This window comes from Miniopterus natalensis, chromosome 18 (genome assembly GCF_054644295.1).
Source record: "Miniopterus natalensis isolate mMinNat1 chromosome 18, mMinNat1.hap1, whole genome shotgun sequence".
In the NCBI taxonomy this organism is placed as follows: domain Eukaryota; kingdom Metazoa; phylum Chordata; class Mammalia; order Chiroptera; family Miniopteridae; genus Miniopterus; species Miniopterus natalensis.
The window spans coordinates 12,567,932-12,592,945 of NC_142098.1; the positions used below are offsets into that span (position 1 = coordinate 12,567,932).

At 48.6% G+C, this 25,014-nt stretch overlaps 2 protein-coding genes and 1 pseudogene across 2 annotated transcripts in view; 2 read left to right on the plus strand and 1 right to left on the minus strand.

The window, feature by feature from the left end:
- Nucleotides 1-4,258, minus strand: part of GPATCH1 (G-patch domain containing 1) — a 41,937-nt gene extending 37,679 nt beyond the window's left edge. The window contains exon 1 of the mRNA XM_016221073.2: nt 4,186-4,258. Coding sequence (XP_016076559.2) covers nt 4,186-4,258 — 73 coding nt within the window. The remainder of the gene's footprint in view (nt 1-4,185) is intronic.
- A 6,130-nt stretch (nt 4,259-10,388) lies between these two features.
- The window catches only part of RHPN2 (rhophilin Rho GTPase binding protein 2), a 52,176-nt gene continuing 37,550 nt past the window's right edge, over nt 10,389-25,014 (plus strand). The window contains exon 1 of the mRNA XM_087826619.1: nt 10,389-10,457. Within this exon, the coding sequence (XP_087682745.1) occupies nt 10,389-10,457 (69 nt within the window). The remainder of the gene's footprint in view (nt 10,458-25,014) is intronic.
- LOC107543386 (zinc finger and BTB domain-containing protein 14 pseudogene) lies at nt 20,642-22,032 on the plus strand (annotated as a pseudogene).

Consider the following 25,014-nt stretch of genomic DNA (forward strand, 5'->3'; position numbering starts at 1 on the left):
TCAAGAACCCACACACTACTAGCAGGCCTAGATGACCTGCCCCAGGCTCAGACCCAGTCTAGTAACAGGATAATATAACAGGATAAGAATTCTAGAGCCAAGTGAAAGTGCCTAAGCAAAAAGTAGGAAAGCACTGGTGCCCCCTTCCTTCCAGGCCAGAGGGCTTACGATGTCTATGAGTCTATGTGTGACAGTGTAGCCAATGAACCTTTCCATCAGGGACAGCAACTTTAATTAAGTAGTGGAGTCCTTCTTCTAACCACCTTTGTCTAACCTGTCACTAAAACTTCAAAGCAGGAAGCAATATGATTACTGGTCTAGTATGTTATCAAGTAAAATGTACTCACAGTGCATTTAAGCTTCAAAGTGCTTAGGACACAATGAATCAATTACTCAAAAACTTCTAGTCCTGGCTGGGTAGTTCAGCTGGTTAGAGTCCTGTCCCTATACGCCAAGGTTTCAGGTTCCATCCCCAGTCAGAGCACATACAAGAATCAACCAATGAATACATAAAGTGGAACAACAAATTGATGTTTCTCTCTCTCTTTCACCTTTCCTCTTTCTCTAAAATCAATAAAATACAATTTTTTATCTCTATATCTCTATATCTATATCTATCTATATATATCTTCTAACAGTGAGAAGTTAAAGGATGATTTTAGGCCAGGAAAAAAATCTACAAATCAAATGTCCCTTCTTTCTACTTCGAAAGCAAGGTTAGATCATTAGGCTTCATTTCAGATTTCATGCAACATCAAGACAGGAAGAGTTAGAAAAATATAGGTCAAGTAGCTGATGACTTATATACAATACGTCACTTCACAAGGAAACAACTGTGAGACTAGAAATATAGACTAGATATGAACAGCTGCCTAAGGTGGTTATAATAAACACCACCCATGCATGTTTAACCCTTGCCCTCTCCCTGCATAGCTAAATTCTAACCAGTTTTCAAAAGGTCCATGCTGCCTTCTTAAGTTTCCTTGTTAGCTTGCATAGGTTATTTCCTGTCTACCATACCTTTGCAATTGTGAACCTTGTACTTTTGTTCTGTGGCTAAAATGAGATTCTGCAATAAATCTGACAAATTCAGTGACCTCACTGGGTGATCTGAACATAAATTCATAATAGGCAGGTCATGGTGGGTAGTCATACCCAAGGCATATAACTTTTCTAGAACAAGATTTATCTTTGCCTTAAGCAAGCCCTGTCCATTGCTCTTGTGCATCTAGGTTAATACATCTTTGAACTGCCAAAGTAATCCTCTTTTTCAGACCCCTCAGAGGTGTGACCACCCTCAAGGGAGCACATAATCTAATTAGATTACCCTGTAATCTAATCCCCATCTTCCCTTCTCCCAGTTTCATTTAATCTTCCTTAGGTCCCCTCCTTAATTCCAAATGCATTTTTATTTTTATTTATTTATTTTAATATGTTGTTATTGATTTTAGAGAGAGAGGAAGGGTGAAGGAAAGAGAGAGAAAAACATCAATGTGAGAAACACCAATTGGTTGCCTCTGGCATGCACCCCGCCAGGGATTAAACCCACAACCTGGGCATGTGCCCTGACCAGGACCTGAATTGGTGATCTTTTTGTGCACAGGACAATGCTCACCAACTGAGCCAGACCAGCCAGAGCCAAATGCTTTTTTTTTTTTAAATCCTCACCTGAGGATATTTATTCCATTTCTTCTCAGAGAGAGTGGAAGGGGGAGAGAGAGAGAAACAGAGATCTTTGTTGCCTCCTGCACAAGCCCAGACCAGGGCTAGGGAATCGAAATACATGCCCTTGCCAGGAATCGAACCTGAGACCCTTCAGTCCAAGGACCGAGGCTCTAACCACTGAGCAAAACCGGCCAGGGCCCAAATCCATTTTTTTTTTTTTAAAAAACCTGTAAACTGTAATTTTGGGAGGCATTTTTCTTAGTCTGTTGAGATCTTGTTTCCAGGCATATTCTCTGTTTGGCTCAAAAAAACTCAAACTCTTATAAAAATTCTCTACTGGCTTGAACATTTCTTAACAAGTAGGCAGCTCTCAACTAGATTTGAAACTCCTCAAATAAAGGATCTTTATCAACAAGTTCTTTGAGATCATGGGGTGATGTATTTGCCGGTGAAGCTAATGTAATCTTAGGCTGTATCAAAGAAATACAGTCTAGAATGAAGGAGACAGTAGTGACGGCCCTGCTCTACCCACACTCTGGTCCCATACCTTGAGAAAGGCTTTAACAAATTAGGGTAGAGGACTTTAAAATGAATGTATCAGAGAACTGAGGATGTTAAGTGTGGTACAGAGATATCTTAAAAGAAATTCAAAGGCTGTCTTCAAACACATAAAAAGCTTTCAGGAGACTAGCCTTTCTCTTTTTTTTTTAAAGAATTTGATTTTTTAATTTTTATTTTATTTATTTATTTATTTTAACATGTCTTTTATTGATTTCAGAGAAGGGAAGGGAGAGGGTAAGAGATACAAACATCAGTGATGATGCCCCACCAGCGTGGCCCAGTGGTTGAGCTTTGACCTATGATCCAGGAGATCACGGTTGGATTCGGGGTCAGGACACATGCCGGGCTTGTAGGCTGGATCCCCAGCAGGGGGCGTGCAGGAGGCAGCGGATCAATAATGCTCTCATCATAGATGTTTCTTTCTCCCTCTCCTTTCCTCTCTCTGAAATCAATAAAGACATATTTTATACACAGAAACAAAAAACATCAATTCTGAGAACGTCACTGATTAGCTGCCTCCTGCATACCATACCCCGTGCTGGGGATCGAGCCCACAACCCGGGCATGTGCCCTGACCCAGAATTGAACCGGGATGGTCTGGATCATACACAGGTTGATGCTCAATCGCTGAGCCACACCCGCGGACTAGCCTTTCTTCTTCATAAGCAAAAAATAGAAGCAGGGCCAATATATGGCAGAAGTTTCTCTTTTTTGTTGTTTTTTTAATTTTTTACTTTTAATCCTCACCCAAAGATATTTCTTTTCCATTGATTTTAGAGAGAGTGGAAGGAGGGTCTTGGGGGGGGCCTGGGGGGGAAGGTGGAGAAACATCGACGTGAGAGACGCATCATTGGTTGCCTCCCGCATACATCCCCATCAGGCCAGGGATGAAACCTGCAACCCACCGAGGTACGTGCTCTGGAGCGGGAATCGAACCCACGACTCTTCCGTCCGAGTCCGCAGGCCGACGCTCTAACCACTGAGCCAAACCGGCCGGGGCTGCCAAAAGTTTCTAATGATTAGAACTGTTCGCAGGGAATAAAAGTCATCAGTGGAAATGTCCCAGAAGTACACCCAACCTGGCGGGATGTGGTCAGGGAAGGAAAAAGATCTCACCAACAGGAGGTCTGCAAGCAACTCCCGGCCCACCAGGCTCCCTTTGTCTTTCCCACCGGGAAAGGACTGCCATCCATCCGCCCTCACTGGGCATTCAACACATACTTCGCTGAACAAACCGAGACACTAAGTGGATCAGACCAGAAACAGGGGAGGGAAGCTTGCTTCATCTTGCCCTTCCCTACATGCCACCCGCCAGCTCTGCTTTCAAGGTGTATCCACCTGTCGCCGCCACCTTTTGCTAACACTCCAGGCCAAGCCGTCATCGCCTCCAGACGTCTTTCGCTGATGTCCCTGCTTCACTCTCGCCCACCCTCGACCCGACGCCTACTCTCAAAATCGATAGAACAATCCTTAAAATATACATCTCTCACCTGCATAAACTCCCCCATGTCTCTCCTACGCTTCGTATACAAACCCAAACTCTCTGCTCCACCGACACCAGTCCTCCTGCCTGTGCCCCAATCTGCAAACCTGGCCCCGACTGCAGAGCCTTTGCACCCGCAGTTCTCTAGGCCTGAAGTGCTCCCCCCCCCCAACCTCGTATGGTTGGCACCTCCCTCGGCTTCAAGTCTGAGCTCAAACGTGCTCTCCTAAGTCAAGGCCTTGCCTGGCCGCCCCAAACCGCGCTCTCGGACGAGCCTGTTCCGTCATCTCTCTGTCCCCATCCCTCCGAGCCTCTCCGCCGTCCCTCCAGAACCTGAGCGCCCGACAGCTCGGCGCGCGCCTCTCATCGCCGTTCCCAGAGCCCCTAGTTAGGAGCCTTGGCCCCGAGGCGAGCCAAGGCCCGGCGCGGGGCCACGCGTTTCGCCCCCGAATCCTGGGCCCCAAACAGGCCCGCACCTTCTTCCAGGGGCTCCAAGCCTGTCCCATAGCTGACCAAGTCCTCGTCGCTGTCACTGCCCGGCGCCGCCATCCTGCTCCCTTCCGGGCCCCGCCCCCTCGCTACGGCGGCCTCGGCGGGCCAAACGCCTTCCGCTCTTCGGCTCCGCAAACCTGAGCCTCTGGCCTCTGGGCGGTGCCTGGTTCTCAGACGCGTCTGCGGGAGGCGGACCCGGCGGCCGTTGCCTGGGAGACTAGAAGACGCAACTGCGGACCCGGGGAGGCGCCTGAGAAAAGCTGGAAGCCACGGGTCGGTCAGGGCATAAGGCGGGCTCCCTTCCCCGTCCCCCTCCCCCTCCCTCCTACCCCACCTCCCCCGCCACCTGCGGGGAAAGTCCCCGCGCTCCCAGATGCAGCCGCGCGGGGTCTAGCGCTCTCGGGCTCGCATCCTGGAGCCGCCTTCCAGACCTCGGGAGGGACGCAGGGACGCGGGCGCCCCGCTGCTCGGGGTGAGGGCTGCCCCGGGCGGCGCGAGATCCGAGAGAAACGTAAACCAGAGAGTAAAAGAAACGGAGGGGAAGAAAGGGGTCAGGAGGGGAGTGGAGGAGAGGAACGGAGAAAAGGGGAAACCCGGAAAGAGAAAGAAAACCAGAAAGGGGAAAAGAAAATCAAGCAGACTAGCAAAAGGTCGGGGTAAGGTGGGGCGGGGGGCATGCTGAAGGCTCCCTTACTGAACCCTAAGAAATAAACGTCTATCAAACGGGGTGCTGTTATCCTACCCCAAAACTCTTTACAGAGAGGAAAAATGAAGCTCAGCTAGTAAAGGGTAAGGCTCGCTTTCAAAAGGAGGGTCAGAAGGCTGTGTGAGTCAGTCACTAGGGTGTCGCTAAAATGGCCCTGCCCTCCATCCCCCACACCGCGTGAATCAGTCTCGGGGAGTGGGGCTGTCCCTGAGCACTCCAAGCTCACCTGACCTCTGAGCCACTGCAGCCACTGTTCCCCCTGCTTGGAACGCTCCTCTCCCAGGCACCACGTGACTCACTGCCTCACCTTCTTCAGGTCTCTGCTCAAAGGTCACTTTCCCAGTGACGCCTTCTCTGACCCTATTTTAAAAACAATCCCTCTCTGCTACGCACCCTATTCCCCCTCACCCTACTTTATATTTTTCCACAATAATTATGCTTAACACACTATATATTTGATTAACTTTATTATATCTGTTGTCTTTCTCCATTGGAATGTAAGCTCCACAAGAACATAGATTTGGACCAGGTGTTTGTTTGTTTTCCCTTTGCTGTATCCTCAGAGCTTAGAAGAGTGATTAGCTGGTAGTAAGCACTCAATAAATAATTTTGAAAACAAGAACAAGGCCCTGGCAAGGTGCTCAGCTGGTTGGAGCATCAGCTGGTGCACCAAAAGGTTGCAGGTTCGATTCCTAGGCAGGGCACATACCTAGGTTTCAGGTTCGATCCCCAGTCGGGCCATGTGGAAGGCAACCAATCTGTGTTTCTCTCTCACATCAATGTGTCTCTCTCTCCTCCTCTCTCTCTCTTCCTCTCTCCCTCCCTTCTCTCTCTAAAATAAACCACAAAAGTAAAACAACAACCAAAAAAACAGGTTTTAAAATATAGCCCCAAAATTGTTTGACAAGTCTCCCATCACAAAGTGGAGTCTAGCCCAGCCAGCATGGCTCAGTGGTTAGAGCATCTGCCCACACACCAAAGGGTCTTGGTTTTGATTCCTGGTCAAGGACACTTACCTGGGTTCCAGGTTCACCCCCTGCCCCAGGTTGGGGTACATGTGGGAGGCAACCAGTCAATGTGTCTCTCTCACATCAGTGTTTCTCTCTCTCTCTCTCTCTCTCTCTCTCTCTCTCTCTCTCTCTCTCTCTCTCTCTCTCTCTCCCTCTCTCTCTCTCTCTCTTCCTCTTTTGCCCTTCCTCCCAAAGACCTCCTGGCTTCCATAAAAGAAGTGGGATCTGTCTAAATGACCTTCCTCCCCCTCACCCTATTTATTTTTAGTTTTTAAAAAAATCCTCACCTGAAGACATGCTTTTATTGAGAGAGAGAGAGAAAGGGAGAGAGGGAGAGACACATTGATCAGGGGTATGTGCACTGACAGGGAATTGAAACCCAAGACCTTCTGGTGTACTGGATGTCCCTCCAACCAACTTAGGCACAGCAGCCAGGGCACCCCCCCCTTTTTAAAAATAAGAATTATCTTTCTGAAAATTGCATTTTTTTAAAAAATAGCCTAGATTAGAATTCTTGGAGACCAGGTATTTACATCTCAAAAGCACAGGTAAAGAAGTGCAAGCATGCTTCTCCATAAAGGATGAGATTAAGAGGGGTGGTTTAGGGATCGTAAAAAGTCCCATCTCCTCTTTGGCATCATATGGCTTCAATTTATAAGAATTTTTTCATAAAAATTGCAAAATTATGCCTATAATTTACAATGAATTTTACTCACGTAAGGATTACCTTGTAATTTTTGCTTATAACTTGGCAAATTTTACCAGATTCTCCAACGGAAGATGTATGAAAGGCTGCTTCCCTGCTTTGTCTTAAAAACAAAGACCAAAGTAGGAGGCAATAAGTCTTAATTTGAGATCCAAAAGTATAGCTATTCTGTGAGTATCGATTCAGACAGAAACCCAAATAGTGTTTCTGTTTTTCCCCTTTATTTTACTTTTTTTTCCATCACCATTTATCTCCCCTACACCCTCTTCTACCTCTACCCCATCAAATAGTGTTTCAATTATAGGGGGAAGTCACGGGGTATCTATGAGAAAGGGAAGGGGAACAACTACATCAATAGAAGGAAAGCACTTGTATAGGTGCAGATAAGCTAACAGGGTGGTGCTAATTCTAAAGAATGTTTTTAATCTTCAGTCCCTGGACTAGGTATCTGCTTTCTTGTTATCTTTCCAGTTGCTTGGGATACAATGCCTCTTTAGGCCCCGTCCAAAGATTATTTTGCCCCGTTTTAACATTCCAAAGGTTCGAGGGGTGGGATGTTGGAAGTAGTTTCTCTGGGATGGCAGCTCTCACTCCATTTTAAAGTGGCTCTGTTTATTTTATTTTTTTCACACCCAAGAGAAGCCAGTGCTGCTTTTGTCAACAAGCAGGTCTTAGGAGGTGAGATTTGCATTTTATTTGGAGGAACTGGGTCCCTGGACCTCGTGGCTTACATAAAAGGTCCCAACAAGGTCTTTGGGCCCAGTCAATCTCTGGCCTTTGTCAGATGGGAAAACAGCAGCTTGACAAAGTAGTTGTTTGTTTGCAGTTGAGATTTGAACCTTTTGCCCATCTCAGAAATCCTCACTCCACTTTTTTGTTAGGAGCACAGGGGCTCATTGGTGTGCTTGTGACACATGCCACCAACAGGGTTAACAAGGAGGAGATTAGATGTTCCTCTCCTGCTGGGCCAATTACAATGGTATCAGAGGCATGAAAATGTCCATGCCCCAAGAAATGACACGCATGTGGCTCACATAGCCAGGAGGTGCCTGCTGGGACTCAGAGAAGAGGGCCTTTTCTTCCAAAGATGCTCAGGAGCTAGTCTTTTTTTTTTTTTTTTTTTTTAATTAATTTTTGATGTCTTTTATTGATTTCAGAGAGAGGAAGGGAGAGGGAGAGATAGAAACATCAACAACGAGAGTCACCTATTGGCTGCCTCCTGCATGCCCCCCACTGGGGATCGAGCCTGAAACTCGGGCATGTGTCCTGACCAGGAATCAAACCACGATCTCCTGGACCATAAGTAGGTGCTCAACTGCTGAGCCACCCCAGCCGGGCTCAGGAGCTAGTCTTAGAGTAGGTTGGTATGTCTTTAGCACCATGCTTCCTTCTCTTGCTGTTCCTTTTAAATCAAAGAATTAGTTCAAAAAGGCAACGGTGTCAGGCTAGATTAAATAACATATTTTGGTTCTCACTGTATTAACTTTTATGTGCATCTCTCTCTATGGCAAAATGCTTCTGGTTTTCTGCTTATGGTTATGACATAGTTGTCTTTTAAAATAAAGTTTAAGTAAAGTTAGTAAATTTAAAGACTTAAGTCAATAATAGTACAAGTGAAACATACCTATATGAGGCAAATCGTGAAAGTGACTGGAGCTTCAAGGTGGTAGAAGACGACAAAAATCTGAAGGTGACAGGGAATGACTGGAATCAGCAGGTCTGAACTATAATTGATCTCAGCCACAGAGGAGTGTGCCGTTGGCCACTTCGGTCTTCTGAGCCTTAGTTTTCTCAAATGGAGATTATTTAATCCATTTATTTGCAGAACAGTTGTGAGAAAGAAACATAATATCTATACAATTTCTGGCTAGAGGTCCTATTATTGATAACTTTATTATTTGTAGCAGTAGTAGTAACTAGTATTACAAATGTAACAGAGTGACCCACCACCCCAGGAGCCCAGAAATAGAAGCAGCTGTTTTTAACTCCCAAGGGGGGAGGGTGTACTTTGGGTGTGTGTGTGGTTTGGGAAAAATTTTCCTTTATTATTTATTTTTTATTGTTGACAGTCTTACAGATGCTCCCCATTCTCCCCCTCTTTGCCCCCCTCCATCCAGCCCCTGCCCCACCTCAGGCCTTCACGCACTGTAGTCTGTGTCCATGGACTATGCATATATGCATATAAACTTTGGTTGTTCCCCCCTCCCCCCTCCCACGGGGGTGGTGCTTTTACAGGGCAATGGACCAATTGTTGGATGACTGACGATGAAATTAGCTTAATACTCATTACTTCTGACACCTCTGGGACATAAGGGAAGTTTTTACACCTACTAGAGTTTCCCCATACACCTGACCAGCACTGAGCTGGTTAAAACTCTCCAGGTTCTTTCTTAAAATTAAAAGTCCTTTCTGGAAACGTCTTTTTTTTTTTTTTTTTTTTGCAGCATCTTGGAGTTGGCAGTAACAGGTGCATTTTTTTTATGACACTTGGTTGTTGCTACTATTTATTTTTAAACTTTCGAACAACTCCTAATGCACATCCGTTTTAAATTTTATTTCATTTTTTCAGAGAAGTAATCGCTTGGCTTGTTTTGAAAGTAGATTGTTTTGTTCTATCCGTAGCATCCACCGCGACCGCCAAACGCAGGGCAACCGGGGGAGGGGTTTTGTGAGCGCGGGACGGCTGCCAGGAGGGGCATGGCCCCGGTGGCTGGGGGCTTCGGGCTCCGGCCGCATGTTGTGGGACTCAGTTCTGTCTGGCATCTGTCCGGAGTCTACCGGTCAGCCGCGGGCCGGTGAGAAAACAGTGCGAACCCCGTCCCCGAAGTCCCACTTTGTCTGGACGTCCCTTTTGCGCGTCCCTTCAACCAGTTAAGAGCTTTAACACCCACCTTAGTTCTAATACTTTCGACCAAAGAGAGGGTGAAGCGGCCCCATTCTGCAGTTGAAAAAAACTGAGGTTTGAAGTGGTGGTTAAGAAACGTGTTCAAGGACATCCGCCGAGACACTCAAGCACAAAACCCTTTCTGGGGATCCCTTCGTGGGCAGACCCCATCTCCCAGAGCTGTCTACATCTCCCAGCGGACCCTCCAGTCTCTGCAGCGACGGTGGGGGGACAGGGAGTTGACCGCCGCGCCACCCGGTCTGAGTCCTCCGGCCAAAGCCCTCAGTAGTGCAGCCAACTCTCCGTTAGCGCCCGGGACTCGGCCCCGGGGTCCCGTCCCCGGCGGCAGACCGCTCCGGACCGCTCGGCCCAGAGCCCAGCGCTGCAGCCTCGCCTTCGACGTGGCGTCAGGTCCGATCACTGCCGACTGGAGTCTGCGCTCCTTCGGGGACCAGCCGCGACTTTACTTGCTCGCTGCATTTGTCCCCACGGCTCCAGGCGAAGGGCCGCGCCCCCAGCCTGGGCCTCGCTGCGGCCGCGGAGACCCAGACCCGCCCCTGAACCACAGGGCAGAGCCAGCCACGAAGCCCCAGATGGGGGGCCCGAGGCTGGGAGATTGCAGCGGGGCGCAGGGGTCCCAGCTCTCCGCGCGGCCAGCCTCCCGCCTGGGGCGCCGGTTCCGCCCCGCCAATCAGGAGCCGGGGCGAGGCACGGGGCGTGGTCTCGGCGGCCGGGGCCGGGTCTCCGTGGCTCCAGGCCTGGCTCGGGGGTGGGGGGAGGCTGGAGGGGCGGCCGCGCGGGCGGGGCGGGGCGGGGCGCGGCGGCTCAGGGCCCCGGCTGCAGCTCAGCCTCAGTCCGCTCTCGGTGCCCGCGCCGCCAGCATGACCGACGCTCTGCTGCCCGCGGCCCCCCAGCCGCTGGAGAAGAAGGGCGACGACTACTTTCGGAAGGTTGGTGGCCTCGGGCGGGCGGGCGGCGGGCGGCGAGCTGCGGGCCGCAGACCCCTTCCCCAGGCTGTGGAGGGGCTGCGGGAGCGCGGCCGTGGTCGACCAGGCCGGAGGCGGAGGGAGCGCGCTGGCCTGGGGCGGGCGGGAGGCTCGGGTTTGGGGGGGCTGCCGAATACCGGCCTCCGGGAGCAGGTGGCTTCCGGGGCTGGGAGGTGGGGAGGGTCGCCCGGGGCCGCCCCGCGCAGGTGCGGGCGCGGGATGGGCCGGGAGGGTCGGCCTGGGGAGGAGACCGGTTCCTCCTCTTCGGGGCGCATTAGGACCCGAGCGCTTGGCCGGGGCGCCGGTGGAGATGGAAGGACCGCTCCAGGCGGGTTGGCGATCTTCTGCCTCTAGAGTACTTCCAATGTGCATTTCTTTGACGTTTTAGAGGGCAGGGGAGAGCTGCTGGTGGGAGGTGACCTCGGGCGTCGCCCCCTCTTCTACCCCAAGTCGCCCAGGAGGGCTTGAGCGCGGCAAATGTGATTTATGTGATTGTAGGAGAAACGCGGGGCGAGCGCGCGCTGCGCGGGACCTTGCCTGGTCCGGGCGACCCTCGGCGCACACACGGGCCTCCGGCCCAGTCCCTCAAAAGCGACCCCAGCCCGCGGAGCTGGGGGGAGGGGGGCGCAACGCAGGTGGCAAGGCCTGGGCTACAAAGTTGCATTTGAGCCTGGAGTCCCAGGGACACCTTCCACCCTTCCTCCTTGCAGGTCCCCGGCAGTCTAAAAATAGCCTTTGGAGCTTGGCCAGGCTTAACTGGGTGGGTTGAGAGCTTATTATTTTTTTTATAAGCTATGTGACCTAAGGTAGAGTGTGTAATTATAAATAGGGAAGTGAAACTGTTTCCCACAGAAAAATCAATTCTTAATTGTCCAAAGCCTAATGATCCGGTGGTAAGAGGACTTGGCATCTTCCTCTTTCCTTGTGAGGCTGTTGCTTTCTGTGGAGGAGCAGTGGCCCCAGGGGATGGGCAGGGCTGGAGGGGAATCTGGAAACAGGTGAAGATAGAGTGGGGAAAACATTTTTTTTTAAAAAGTGGATTGCTCTTAGCATTTTTTTTTTAAAGTAGTTTTAAGGTATATTTAAGTTCAAAGATGTCATCATAGAATTACAGGATTATAACTTCTAATTATGTGTGGCGTTTGGGACAGAGGATCACAGGCCATGGAATTGCAGGGCCTGGGAATCACTCAATCTCAGTCTCAGGGCCCCTGAAGGTGATTGCCACCCCCACAAAATTGCTCTGTAGCCTCCTGCAAGTTGCTGCCTCTTTCTGGGACTGCATTTCCTCCCTGAGTTGTTTCTCTGAACAGGTGGAGGTCTGGCCCTACAGCACCATCTGGAGGAAATGACTGAGGGAGGGGCAGAAGAGATGGAGGACACCTGTGAGGGTTATGGTCCCAAGTCTTCCAGGACAGGTTTTCCAGGGGGAAGACATGCACGGGGAAGAGCAGAGGGCCAGGGAGCCATGCAAAGATGCAGAGTTGGATGTTTTTTAGGTGCAGTTTCTGTGGTGGTGGACACGAGAATCATGGGTGCCAAATAAGATGAATCACTGGCTTACAATGAGAAACATCTCTTTTGAAAAGGAGACCTTGTCATGATCATTGTGCTACATCATACAGTCCAAGGAATGTTCTTTGTGTGAGGGTAATAAAAGGGGCTGACGCGCCCGGCCAGACGTGGCTCAGCGGTTGAGCGTCGACCTAGGATCCAGGCTATCGGGGTTCGGTTCCCGGTCGGGGCACATGCCCGGGTTGCGGGCTCAATCAGTCACTCTGTCATCGTTGATGTTTCTGTCTCTCTCTCTCCCCCTCCTTTCCTTGCTCTGAAATCAATAAAGATATATTTTTTTAAAAAAAGAAAAAAAAAAGTTGCTGACATTGCCCTGGCTGGGATGCTCAGTGGGTTGGAGCGTTGCCCCCTACACCAAAAGGTTGTGGGTTCCACGCCCCGTCAGGGCACCTACCTAGGTTGTGGGTTCCGTCCTTGGCAGGAGCGTGAACCGGGGGCAACCATTCCATGTTTCTCTCTCACATGGATGCTTCTCTCTCTCTCCCTTGCTCTCTTTCAATAAAAATACATCCTCGGGCCCGGCTGGGTGTGGCTCAGCAGTTGAGCGTCGACCTAGGATCCAGGTGATCCGGGTTTGATTCCCTGTCAGGGCACATGCCCGGGTTATGGGCTCCATCCCCAGTCGGAGGCGTGCAGGAGGCAGCGGATCAATGACTCTCTCATCACTGATGTTTCTCTCTCCCTCTCCCTTCCTCTCTCTGAAATCAATAAAAATAGATCCTCAGGTGAGAATTAAATAAATCAATCAATAAATAAGAGGTGCTGACGTGGAACCCTTCCTGATCCGTGAGAGGAGCTAGTTTGACTCAAAACAAATGCTCCTTGAATGAAAAGGAGAGAAGGGTGAGAAAGGGAGGAAGAGCACATCAGGTAGAGGGAAGGGCAGGGAATGGAACTGTGAATACTTGTGAGGGAAGCCTCTGGGGTGCGGAGGTTGTTCAGGGTCATGCTCCCTGAAAGCGCGGGAAGAGAGCCAGGCATCCGTCGAAGTGTTTTATGCAGGACCAGACATGTGAAAATTCACATCACAGAAAGATCGCTTTGACAGCTGAGTTGTTGGTTGGCGAGGGGTCGTGGAGAGGCTGAGGTGGAGCCGGGCAGGGGGGATTTACAGTTGGGGGCCTGGGGGTTAGCTCCCCGTGATCTCCGTTGTCTCTGCCCCTCCTACTCTGATATGGACCGTTGATGGCTTTTCAGTCACTTATATAAAGTGCTGGGTAAACACAGCCTCACCACCCATCCTTCCCACCAGCTTGCACCCCTAACTCAGACTGAAGGCAGTGATCCGGTGAGGAGGTCCTGAGCCACAGCAGCGTCAGCAGAACTAATGGACAGGATACGGTCGGGAGGTCTGCTTAGGTGTCTGAGTGGACGGTCATGCGCCTCAGTGACATGGGGGACCCGGCAGGTGGGCTTGAGGCCGCCATGTGGTAGCCCCAGTGGGGAGTTTACTCCAAGGACTTGGCAGCCCCAAGAGCACCCTGGCTGGAGATGTGGCTTTGGGGGGCACCAGTGTGGGATACGGTGACAAAGGACCCAAGACGGAAGGGTATAGTACCTTCATATACTACCTCCACTTAAGGGACAGGTAGAGAGGTGGGAGGCAAGCCAGGAGGGTGGCAGCAATGTTGCTGAAGCTGAGAGTCTTTTTAGTGGAGAAACAAGAGTGACAAGTCAAAAGACTTAGTCTTTTAGGATTTAGTTCTTTGGGGGTTGTTAGTAAACGATGGGTGGAGAGTTGGGGCCAAAAGCCCATGTGGCACTTGCAGGGGAGAAGGGCAGAGAAGATAGTTGTTGGAGGGAGATGGGGTTAGAGAAGAGAGAAGGCAGGTTTGTTTTAGAATGAAGAAGTTTAGAGCCTTTTTAAAGCTGAATGAAGGTGAAGAAGTGGGTGGGGTGGTTTGTTGAAGATTCAAGGGGGAGAAGAGAAGCTGCGGAGGGGTCCCAGGAGGCAGGCGGGGAGGCGAGGATTGGAAATAACTGCTGCACTGTTGGGTGGGTGAGCCAACCAGGAGTAGCGATGACCCTCCAGACTAGAGGTGTAGCCGGGCCATCATCTCGCTGCCCCTGAGCAGGCTCCCCCATCCTGTTTTTGGAATTGTGTGCACCCCGACAGGACCAAATCAATTTCTACTAAAGTCGAGCTTCTCTTTCAGCCTGTTCCCTTTATCCTACTTTCCCTCCCTTCCCTCTTTTCTTGAAAATGCCATTTTGCTCCATTCATTCCAAAAGCATTTATTGAGTGACAGCTCTGAGCCTGACTGCTGTCAGGTTCTGGGGCATCCTGGACCCTGGTTCATTATGGCTTCTGTTCACAGTGGGCCTCATTTCCTGGGTGGGGGGGCAAGCAGTGATGGGAGTTCGTGCTTTGTCCGATAGCTTGGTCCATGCTTGGAGAGGAATCAGCTTTTTTGCTTTGGTCCACAGAGCAGAAAGTGGGAGGAAGGGGTCCACAGTCCATATCCACAGCTTCAGGTCTGTTTTGTGTGACTTGTACATACAATGAAGACTGATTGCCTAAAAGTCCACTGTGCTGGCTGGGCCTGGTTCCTGAATGTGTGAAACAAGCATTGGCAGAGAGGGAGGCCCCCCTGATAAATCAGAGTCTTCTTGGGTGTTCAGAGCCCAAGGACATGAACAGAACTTGGCCCCAGGTCAGGCATTGGCACCCCTCATACAGACCCTGGCGTCCTGGGCTGACAGCATGGGGGTCTTTGGATTAAAAATAAAAATCAGAATGCTTTCTGGTCTGTCATCAAAATATGTTTTCTTTTCTCTGGTTTCTCGCTGTTCTTTCTTTCTCTACATTAATGTGTTTACATAAAGGTACAGTTCTGTAAGGTTAGTACTACGAATTACTTTCTTAAAAGAATGACCCGTGGAAATGGAGCTTTTCCCCTAAACGTATTTTTATGCTCATCCTAATGAAAGCCTTTGAAGAATGTGTGTTCTGACCTCGTTAATGCAGAGTAAAGCAAGTTTCTAACACACTGCATCCTGAGAGCAGGGCTCTCCCGGTGTTGTCTTAAAGCCCGAAGGAAAAACCTGCTGTTGGCCAAGGGAAAACCAGCTGGAGAAAAATTAGAGAAAGCTGTTCCCCAGGACTGTTGAAAGGGCCTAAATGAAAGGTCTTAGCACTGAGAGTCACCACAAAGTGCAGCATTGTCTGTTCTTATCTCTGCCTCTGCATCCTCTGGGAACGCTAATGACCCGAAATGAATTTAGCTCCGTTGTTTTTACTCAGGAGCTGGAGGAGAGGTTGTTTCTTGTTCACAGAACCTCCAGGCTGGACAGGGCCCCAAGGTTCACAGTGTCCTGGTTTATGGTGGCTGTTTACTCTGGGCCTCCTGGAGGCTCCAGCACAGAAGGCAGGAGGAGATTTTTTTTTCTCAAACCCTGAAGCTCCTCCTAGTTCCTTCCCTGCACCATTTGTCTTAGTGGGGTGTAATTTCATGTCATACGCATGTGTGGGGGGAAGCCTTCTGCTGGGCCGCTCTACTACAGAGCACACAGGTCATGGGGTCTCATCTTTCCAGCTTTACTGGGTAGTGATAATGCCCCTCCAGGTATTTGGACCCATCCCCTTGGAGCCTTGAATCCTTTCCCAGGTCAGGAGAGGAGGGGGAAGGGGGTGTGTGAAGGTTTGTGACCTGCCCCCTCCCATCCCAGACCCCACCATGGGTAGAGACAAGTCCTGAAGCCCAGGCTGCACGCATGCGCCCAGGCTGGTCATGGCCTTAGTGAGGGTCTGCCTAGCTGCACAGGTGCACACTGGCAGCCCAGAGGGTGTGTCTGACAAATACCTCCTCACTCTCTGGGATCCTGGCCAGGAGGGGTCCCCTGGCAGAAACGGAATTTTCATGGTGACTCAGAGAAGAGTCAGGGTGATGAGCTGTAACACTGTAAATGTCCCTTGCTTCCTGGGGCTATTTGGACGGATTCCAAGACACCACCTGATGAGACCAGGCTTTGGCTTTAGGCTGATCGCTACTTCCTCCTTTGGCTCAGGTACCAGAGTCTCGTGACACAAAGGCTATATTGGAGGTGGCCACAGAGGACAGTGAAACTGCAGGTGCAGTCCAGCAAGGGGTGAAAGTGCAAGTGAGGTCTCCCGCCTGCAGCCCCCAGGTGGGGAGAGGTACAAGTCTTTCTGGCCTTTCCCGTCAGACCCACGGCGTTTGCAGTGGCCATGTGTCCTCAAGAGTGTCCCAGGGTTCGAATTGGATTGTAAGAGGAGGAAAGGCAGGTGATTGAAAGCCATTTCAGAAGTAGTTTCTTTTTCTCTAATATTACTAGTGTTATAAAAGTAACACAAATTGTTATAGAAGTAATTATAAAAGTAACTACAAAATCACACACATACATAGGAGTCCCCGTCACACCCCATACAGTCACCTTCCTAGATAAGCATTATTAACTCTTGGTGACGACATCCTACTGGTTGAAATAAGCAGGTCATTAGTTGGATCTGGAAGTACATTTGATTCATGGAAATTTTAGTGATTGTAAATCTTTGTTTTTCATTCAGCATGTTGAAAAATAACAGTGGCACACAGCAGATGTTTATAAAGATTTGTAAAACTGACTGAAGGGAGCCTCTAGTTACGAGTGTTGATTCGTACTGTGAGTGAATGCGTTGGGAAGCCGGAGGGAGGCAGCTGAACCTCGGCTGCAGCTCTGATGGAGCTCAGGAAGGGCAGGAGGGCTCTTTACAAATGGCAGATTCATGTTTTAATTTTTATGGATGTGGAAAAGCTGGGTTCTGGTCACCCAGCCTGTCCTGAATCTCTAGCGTGGCGAAGGGTTAAACGTATGTGTGTATGGCAGGGTACCGCGTGCTATTTCTGTGCTTTCTGGTTGACAGCTTCTGGCTTACTCAGAAACAAACAGTTTTGTTTTCCAGAGTCTGGCGTTTGAGTGAGGAATTACGTAACTAGGAGGGAGGGAGAAAGGCAGAGAAAATATCTGCACTAGAGAAGCAGCACCTGCTCTTCCGTGCCCTACACGAGGGTCTCTAGCCAGGAGACCCTGCACTGTCGTCCCTCACTCAGTCTTACTTCTGACCTGGAGACGCCAAGTTCATACTGTGTGGACTTTATCTGTGGCTGTGTGTAAGAAGGAGTGGTGCCAGGCACCAGGTACTGCCCAGGCTCCCAGTCTGGGAGGAAAGCCTGATCTGTTCTTTCTGAGTCTGCCTTCCCCTTGACCTGGCCTATCCACCTTTTCAGTGCCAGTCTCTGCAGGTGTAAGTTAAGCATCCCTCCCTTTCTTTCAAATCAAGTGCTACAGTTTTTGCCTAGGTCCAGCTCTTAAATACTTGTTTTGCAGCTGAACAATCTGACTGTACACTAAAGGCATGCAGGTGTATGTTGACAAATAGAGTTTTCACTGTAAGTGAACTTATTCTAAGTTAGGACTTTTTTAGTTGAAGGTGCCAGAAAAATCCAATTCAAAATGGCTTAGGCAGGTAAACAGCAGTGAAACATCCCTACAATGGAATTCTACTCACACTAAAAAGAAGCAAACCACTGATAAGTGCAACGTCGATGAATTTCAAATATTGGGCAAAATAAGTCAGACATGAATACATACTGTATGATTCCATTTATATGAAGTTCTAGAACAGGCAAAGTCTATGGTGATAGAAACCAGAGTACTGGTTATCTGGGGGTGATGTAAATGTTCTATTTTTAAAAAATTTTTTAATGGAGTAGTGGTTACACAGGTTTATACATTTGTCCAAACTCAATGAACTATGTACTTAAAATCTATGTATTTTATTGTATGTAAATTATACCTCAATTTTAAAAGTGAATGCATTGGCTCCTGTAACTGAAGAAGTCTAGAGAGATGGCTTCAGGCCTGGCTTGATCTAGGGCTCAAATGTTGCCATCAATACTCAGCCCCTGAGCTCTGCTCCCCCTGGGTTAGCTTCATTTCTGGGGAGATACTCCTCTGCTGTGGTAAGGTGGCTACGGGTGCCCAGTCTCACGTCCTCCTAGGTTCACAGTGGATAGGGAGGGTGAAGCCTGAAGAGTTCTGATTGTCCCATGTCAGGTGTTCACCCTGAACCCATCTCAGGGCCAGGGGCCTTTGATGTTCCAAATGGCCAGGCCTGAGTCAGATGTTCTTCCCTTAGGAAAGGAGGTGTGGATGGATTTATCATGTCTGACTACCCTGGGCTGTGAGGAGGGAGAGTGGGACACAGGTCACTGTGTCCAAAGGATGTGTAGTGATGCTGTGCAGCCCTCAGCCAGGGAGCATGTGAGGGGTGTCTGGGGATAGGCCAGCAAGCCGTCCCAGCATTCCCACACATTCTGCTCAGGCTGCCTCGCAGCCCATCTTAGAGTGCCAGGAAGGACACCGGCTGAAGTCCAATGCCTGCCCTTACCGTCTCTAAGTCTTGAGTAGCTCACTTAACCTCTAAACCTCAGAGTATGGGATCTGAGATGCTGGGTCCCACGTTGGCTGTCTGACACTTAGCAGGCGCCCACAGAGCTAGTGGTGGAGCTCAGGTTTCACTCAGTACTTGCCCTTGAGTAAGTTGGCTGTTGAACCATCCTTCCACTTTCTGAAACCAATGCAAATGCCCAGTCCTTAGTCCGGTAAGGAACCTGACAAACCCCACGTGGGGTGGGGGTGGGGGCTCACTTCACTGAAAGGCTTGCAGGCAGTGACCCTGGAGGCCAGGGCAGTTCAGTTGTCCCCTTCCTGCTTCAGGTTCCCAGGCCAAGCAGGTGCTGCCCAAGTCCCTGGCACAAACCCCAGTTTTGGAGCAGCTCTACATCCTGTTGTGAACCAATCAAGAACTAAGTTGCGGGCAAGGGCTGTGGGTTCCCATCAGCAGAGAACCCCTGGCAGGCGCCAGTAGACATGGACGGCCAGACAAACTCTGGCGATGTCGGAGGGATCTTTCTCACCGTCTTGCCCAGATTTACCTTTTAGGGCTCTGGAAAGTTGTCTAATCACCCCATGGGCGTTTCTGGTGTGTCCAGCAGGCCTAGCATTCTTACTTGTCAGTAAGAAGTAATGTCATTTGGGGGTCCGATTACTCAGTCAAATCGAATACTAAACATTCCTTTGTCTTATCTAGAAACTTGACCCCACATCTGTGGGCTGGTTAGGGTGTAGCAATTCCAGGCCAGCCAGAAGTTGGGTAAGGTATAGGAGCAAGAAAAGTTCTTACCCATGAGCTGGAATGGCTGCTTATCTTAGCCCTAGGAATGTACGTAAAGGAATTAGTCATTCAAGCTCCTCTGTCAAATGGAACACAGCTTTGATGAACCATGTAATTTTGAATCATATTGAACTATTCCTTCATAGTAATTTTAGGAAGTGGAAAGGAAAGAGGCTGGCAGTTATTTTAGCCCTTAATATTAAATTAGCTTAATATATTTTAAAAAATATAATTTTATTGATTTCAGGGAGAGGGAGGGAGAGAGAGAGAGAGATAGAAACATCAATGATGAGAGGAGTCATCATCGATTGGCTGCTTTCTGCACACCCCCAACTGGGGATCGAGCCCACAACCCGGGCATGTGCCCTGACCAGGAATCAAAACACGATCTCCTGGATCCTAGGCTGATGCTCAACTGCTGAGACATGCCTGGCCAGGCTGATTTTTCTTTTAAATAAGGGATCATTTATTAATTTGAAATATGTTAACTTTAAGGTCATTCCATTTGAAATGGAGGGCTGTGTAGGGAACAGGTCAGGTGGGTGGCAACCTGATGGGAAGTGAGAATGAGAAATCTTTGTGGAAGGAGAAACGTCACTCATTCCTAACTTACTAGTCCAAAGGCCACTGATATGGGAATCTCAGAGAAGGTCGGGGCTATAGATAAACCACTCTCCCTCTTTCAAGTGGAGGCTAGGTGTGTGCGGAGCTGCGGCGGCAGTGACGCAGCTGGAGAGAAAGGGCAGTGTTTTCACCAGCCCTGCCCACCGGCTGCTCCCAGGGCGTGGCCACAGCCCCATCAGTGGGCAGAACCTCAAGATAAGCTTCAGAAAGGAACGAAGCCTTCACTCAGATCCCAGGGGTTCTCCCCGCTGGGTAGGAAGAATACCATTAGGTTAAAAATGAAACTTTTATTCAGATCTTAAACTTTTCAGCATGAAACATTGTAATCCAAATATCCCAGGAAATGATGGACAGAGAACACATAATTTAGCGACAAAGAAATTCAGGTGATCAATAATATATGAAAAAAAATGTTTGCCTTCACTAATAAATGCAAATTGGAAAGTAGGATATCTGTTTTTGCATATCAACTTGGTAAAGATTAAAAATAATGCTTTTCAATTCTACAATTAAGTTGAGACAAATAACCCAGTTTAAAAATGGCCAAAATGATGGGGGTTTTCAAGGCCAGGTAGACATTCCGTGCTAGTGCAGGAAGGCTGCTACCATCAGGGATATGCACGATTCCGTCCCCTCTGACCTGCCCTTTCCCCAAACTCCAAAAAAAAAAATCCAAAACACACTGCCACCCCCTGTGCCCCCACGCCCCGCGTCCATCCTGTCCCCAGCCTGCATGCAGCAAGGTGGGGAGCCCACGGCGAGTATCTGTGGCTATGCCAGGCTGCAGGATTGGCGTGCCCCTGATCAGTTATTCTGATCTGAAGAATTTGGTGTTTCAAGCATTAAGGCAATACCCTGAGTTCTTCATGGAGTTTTTCATCAGTATGTCTGAAACCATTAAATACAATGATGATCGTAAAACTGTTTCTGAAAACGCTAAAAACGAACAACGCCTGGAAGGGGAATTTTGCGATACTGTGGTTGAAGATGTGAAATTCAGAGCACACAGATGTGCGTGTTCTTGCCGCCTGCAGCACCTACTTTAAAAGCTTTTTAAGAAACTTGAGCTGATAGCTCTTCAGTAATAGAAATAGATTTTCTTCATCCTGATATATTTGAAGAGGTCCTGAACTACATGTACACAGCAAAGATTTCCGTGAAAATAATGATGTCATCGGGTCAGATTCTTGGTGTCCGATTTATGGATAAACTCTGTTCTCAGAAGCGTGACGTATCTAGCTCTGATGAAAAAAAGTGGCCAGTCAAAAACTAAAATATTGCCTCAGAGTAAATCGCCCCATCGGAGATGCTGCTGACACAGGACGATGATTGGGAGGGAATTGGAGATCAAGATGCCAGTCCATCTGATGGCACCGTAGAAGGCACCCCGCCGAGTGGGGTTCAGGAAGCCATCCGGAAAGAGCCGGGGGTGTGGAAGTTCGAGAACTAGATTGCTACGGCCAGGAAGTAGGATCCATGGAGACCCCAGAGTCCAAAGATTTGGGGTCCCAGACCCCTCGAGCCTTAACATTTAATGATGGAATGAGTGAAGTGAAGGACGGACAGACACCAGGCTGGACAGCCGCTGCCAGTGACAGGAAGTTTGAGTGTTTACTTGATGGCCACCATGGGGAGCAGACCCCTTGTCAGGCATGTGGCAGGACATCTTCCGACGAAGGCAGGTTAAGGGAGCATGAAATACTCCGCACGGCAGACGGGCCGTTGGTTTGCGGAACGTGTACAAAAGGCTTTACCACACAGGCCCCCCTGAAAGAACACCTAAAGACCCACACGGGGTGTGAGCCCTCCCGTTGTGAGGTGTGTGGAAAATCATTTATTTGCGCCCCAGACCTAAAGAAGCACGAGAGAGTTCACAGTAATCTAAGACCGTTTGCGTGCCATACATGCAACAGAGCCTTGAAACACAAGTCCCTCCTCAGAGACCATGAACGAAGACACAGAGGGGGAGAGCCTTTTGCGTGTGGCTCATGCACCAAGGCGTTTGCCAAGGCATCTGATGTGAAAAGGCACGAGAACCGTATGCACAGTGACAGGAAGCAGGTTACCCCCAGTGGCACCCAGAGCGAGACAGCAGTTGCAGGCAGCACCCATGGCCCCCAAGCGGAGCAGCAGTTGGAAACAGGAGCCTGTAGCCAGAGGTGATGGGACAGGAACACTGTGCCTGAGCTGCGGAGACCGAGATTGCATTATTCATAAGTGAACACCAGTCACTGTATTTTTTTTAAAAAATTTTGTGTGAAAACTTCTGGAGCATTGTATTCACTGGACTTAAGGCAGTGCCTGGTTAGGTATTTTTAAAACTTTTCAAGGAAATAACATTCCTTGGTTCTGACCAAACAGTTTCACTGTCCTGTCTGGTGTCTAGTATTAATGTTGCCAGTAAGTCCTGCCCCTTCTCCTTTTTCATGGTTTTAACTTGAGGACTCCTGTGTCCAGTTCAGAAGTGAGAGACTTCAATTCCATTTTTAATTCCTCTTTGCACTTGCTGCGCTGGTGAGTGCACTGCACAGAGTGGTAATTGAGTACATTGATTTCCTGATCACAGTTATATGTGACATAGTCAGGACAGCATTTTTTTTTTAATGTATCTTTATTGATTTCAGAGAAAGGAAGCGAGAGGGAGAGAGAGAGAGAAACATCAATGATGAGAGAGTCCTTGATTGGCTGCCTCCTGCACGCCCCCGACTGGGGGTGGAGCCCTCAACCCGGGCATGTGCCCTGACCGGGAATCGAACCGAGATCTCTTGGATCCTAGGTCGATGCTCTACCGCTGAGCCACGCCCTGCCAGGCAAGACAGCATTTTTAATAACTTAATAAAAGTACTTCATGTAGACACAGAAAATACTGGTGGGGTGGTTGACCAAGAACACTGCGCAAATATGCAAACAAGGCCTGGAACTGTAGAATGGTCTTAGACTTGTATTTGATTTGTGAATTTTCTATCACTGTTTTTTCACAGTTTTTGTGGGCAAATAATGAATGGTTACTTTGCTGAAAAATAAATAAAAATAGGCAAAAAAATCTGAATTGATATTTCTCCAAAGAATATATACAAGCGGCAATAAGCGCGCAAACAGATGTTCAACATCATTAACCATCAGGGAAATGTAAGTCAGAGCCACAATGAGATAACCACACACCGTAGGCTGGCTATAATAAAAATGATGGACAGGAACAAGTATTAATGAGGATATGGATAAATTATAACCCTCATATACCATTAGTGGGAATATAAGATAGTATGTAGCCACTTTGGAAGGTAGTTTGACAGTTCCTCAAACGGTTAAACATAGAATTAACCACATGACACAGCAGTTCTACTCCTAGATATATAGCCAGGAAGAAGGAAAGCATTACCACGTGAAAAATTACACACAACTAAGCAACCCTGTTCACAATAGCCAAAAAGTGAAAGCACCCCCAAATGTCCATCAATTGATGAATGAGTAAACAAATGCGGTGTGTGGAATAAAGGACTGACACATGCTAGCTGCATGGATGAACCTAGAAAACAATATGCTGAGTGACAGAAGCCCATTACAAAGACCACGTTTTGTATGAGTGCATTTATGTGAAATGTCCAGAATAAGCAAATATATGCAGGCAGAAAGTAGATTAGTGGTTGCCTACGACTAGGGGGAGAGGGGACAGGGAATAGGGAGTGCTTTTCTTTCCTGGAGGATAATTGGGCTCTGGTGCATGGGGGCCCTTAAAGAGGTTAGACCCCATCATGCTGCCCTAGAAATATACTTAAAGAAAAAATTTGAGGTTTATAAAGCATGTTTATAAATATACATCAAATATTTATACAATAGTAGATGCCAGGAAACAGTCTAACTGTCCAGCTATAAGGAAATGGTAAATCCTAAAAAAGGGGCAGCCCTGGTTGGGTAGCTCAATTGGTTAGAGCATCACCCTGATACGCAAGGTTGTGGGTTCGATCCCTGGTCAGGGCACTATAGAAAAATTAACCAATGAATGAGTGCATAAACAAGTAAAATAGCAAATCAATTCTCTCTCTTTCTCGTCTCTAAAATCAATCAATAAATAAAAATTTTTAAAAAGGCAGTAGCTGGTGTGGCTGACTGGTTGAGCGTTGACCCATGAACCTGGAGGTCATGGTTCGATTCCTGTCAGGGCACATGCTAGGGCTGTGGACTCGATCCCCAGTAGGGGGCGTGCAGGAGGCAGCCCATCCATGATTCTTTCTCATCATTGATGTTTCTCTCTCTCTCTCCCTCTCCCTTCCTCTCTCTGAAATCAATAAAAAACATTTAAAAGGGGAGGGGCAATATTTTACAATCATTGTTTTGAGGAATATTTCATAACAAAGGAAATTTTCGTAATAGAGTACAAAGTGAGAAAACATGATAACCTTTATGTGCCCTCTGTGGAAAAGCAGGTTAGCAAAGCAGGCCTGAGGCTGCTATCCTTAGGAAGGCCTGCTTACAAGATTGGCTTCTGCTTGGCGTCTAGGAACCTGGCTCTTGGAGTGTTGCCTCCATCCCCTAACTGATAAGGTTGGCTTACTGTACTTAGACTGATGATAAAAACCACGTGGCTTATAATGAACACCTGCTTTCCTTCTGGGAGCCTGGAATTTTGGTACGTGCTAGGCAGAAGGTGCCTTTGTGATCAGTCCCCAATAAAACCCCTGGGCAGAGACATTGCATACATGTTGCTGGGAGGAGTGTGCTGTGTGGCCATTCATGGTGGGGAGAGCACAGAGAAGCCTGTACAATGGTTCCTCCAGACTCCGCCTCTGTCTTCTACGATCCATCTATGCATCCTTACTAAGCCGCTGTCGTAAATCTTAGCTATGAGTGCTGTGAGTCCTAGCAAATCTCCAAACATGGGCCTGATCTTGGGGACTCCCGACACAGACACTAATGTGGAAAATAGCAAAATGTTTATAAGATACACGGGGAGGAAAGAAACCAATCTGCAGTGACTGCTTTGGAGTTGCATTACTATAAGTGACTTTTATTTTCTTTATTATGCTTTCCAGTATTTTCCATGTTGTTACTTTTATTTTCAGAAAAGTTTAGTTTTAAAATCTTTTTCTGCTGGCATCAGTTTTAGAATAGCTGACCTCTGATGGGGCTTCTCCCCTTTTCCCTTAG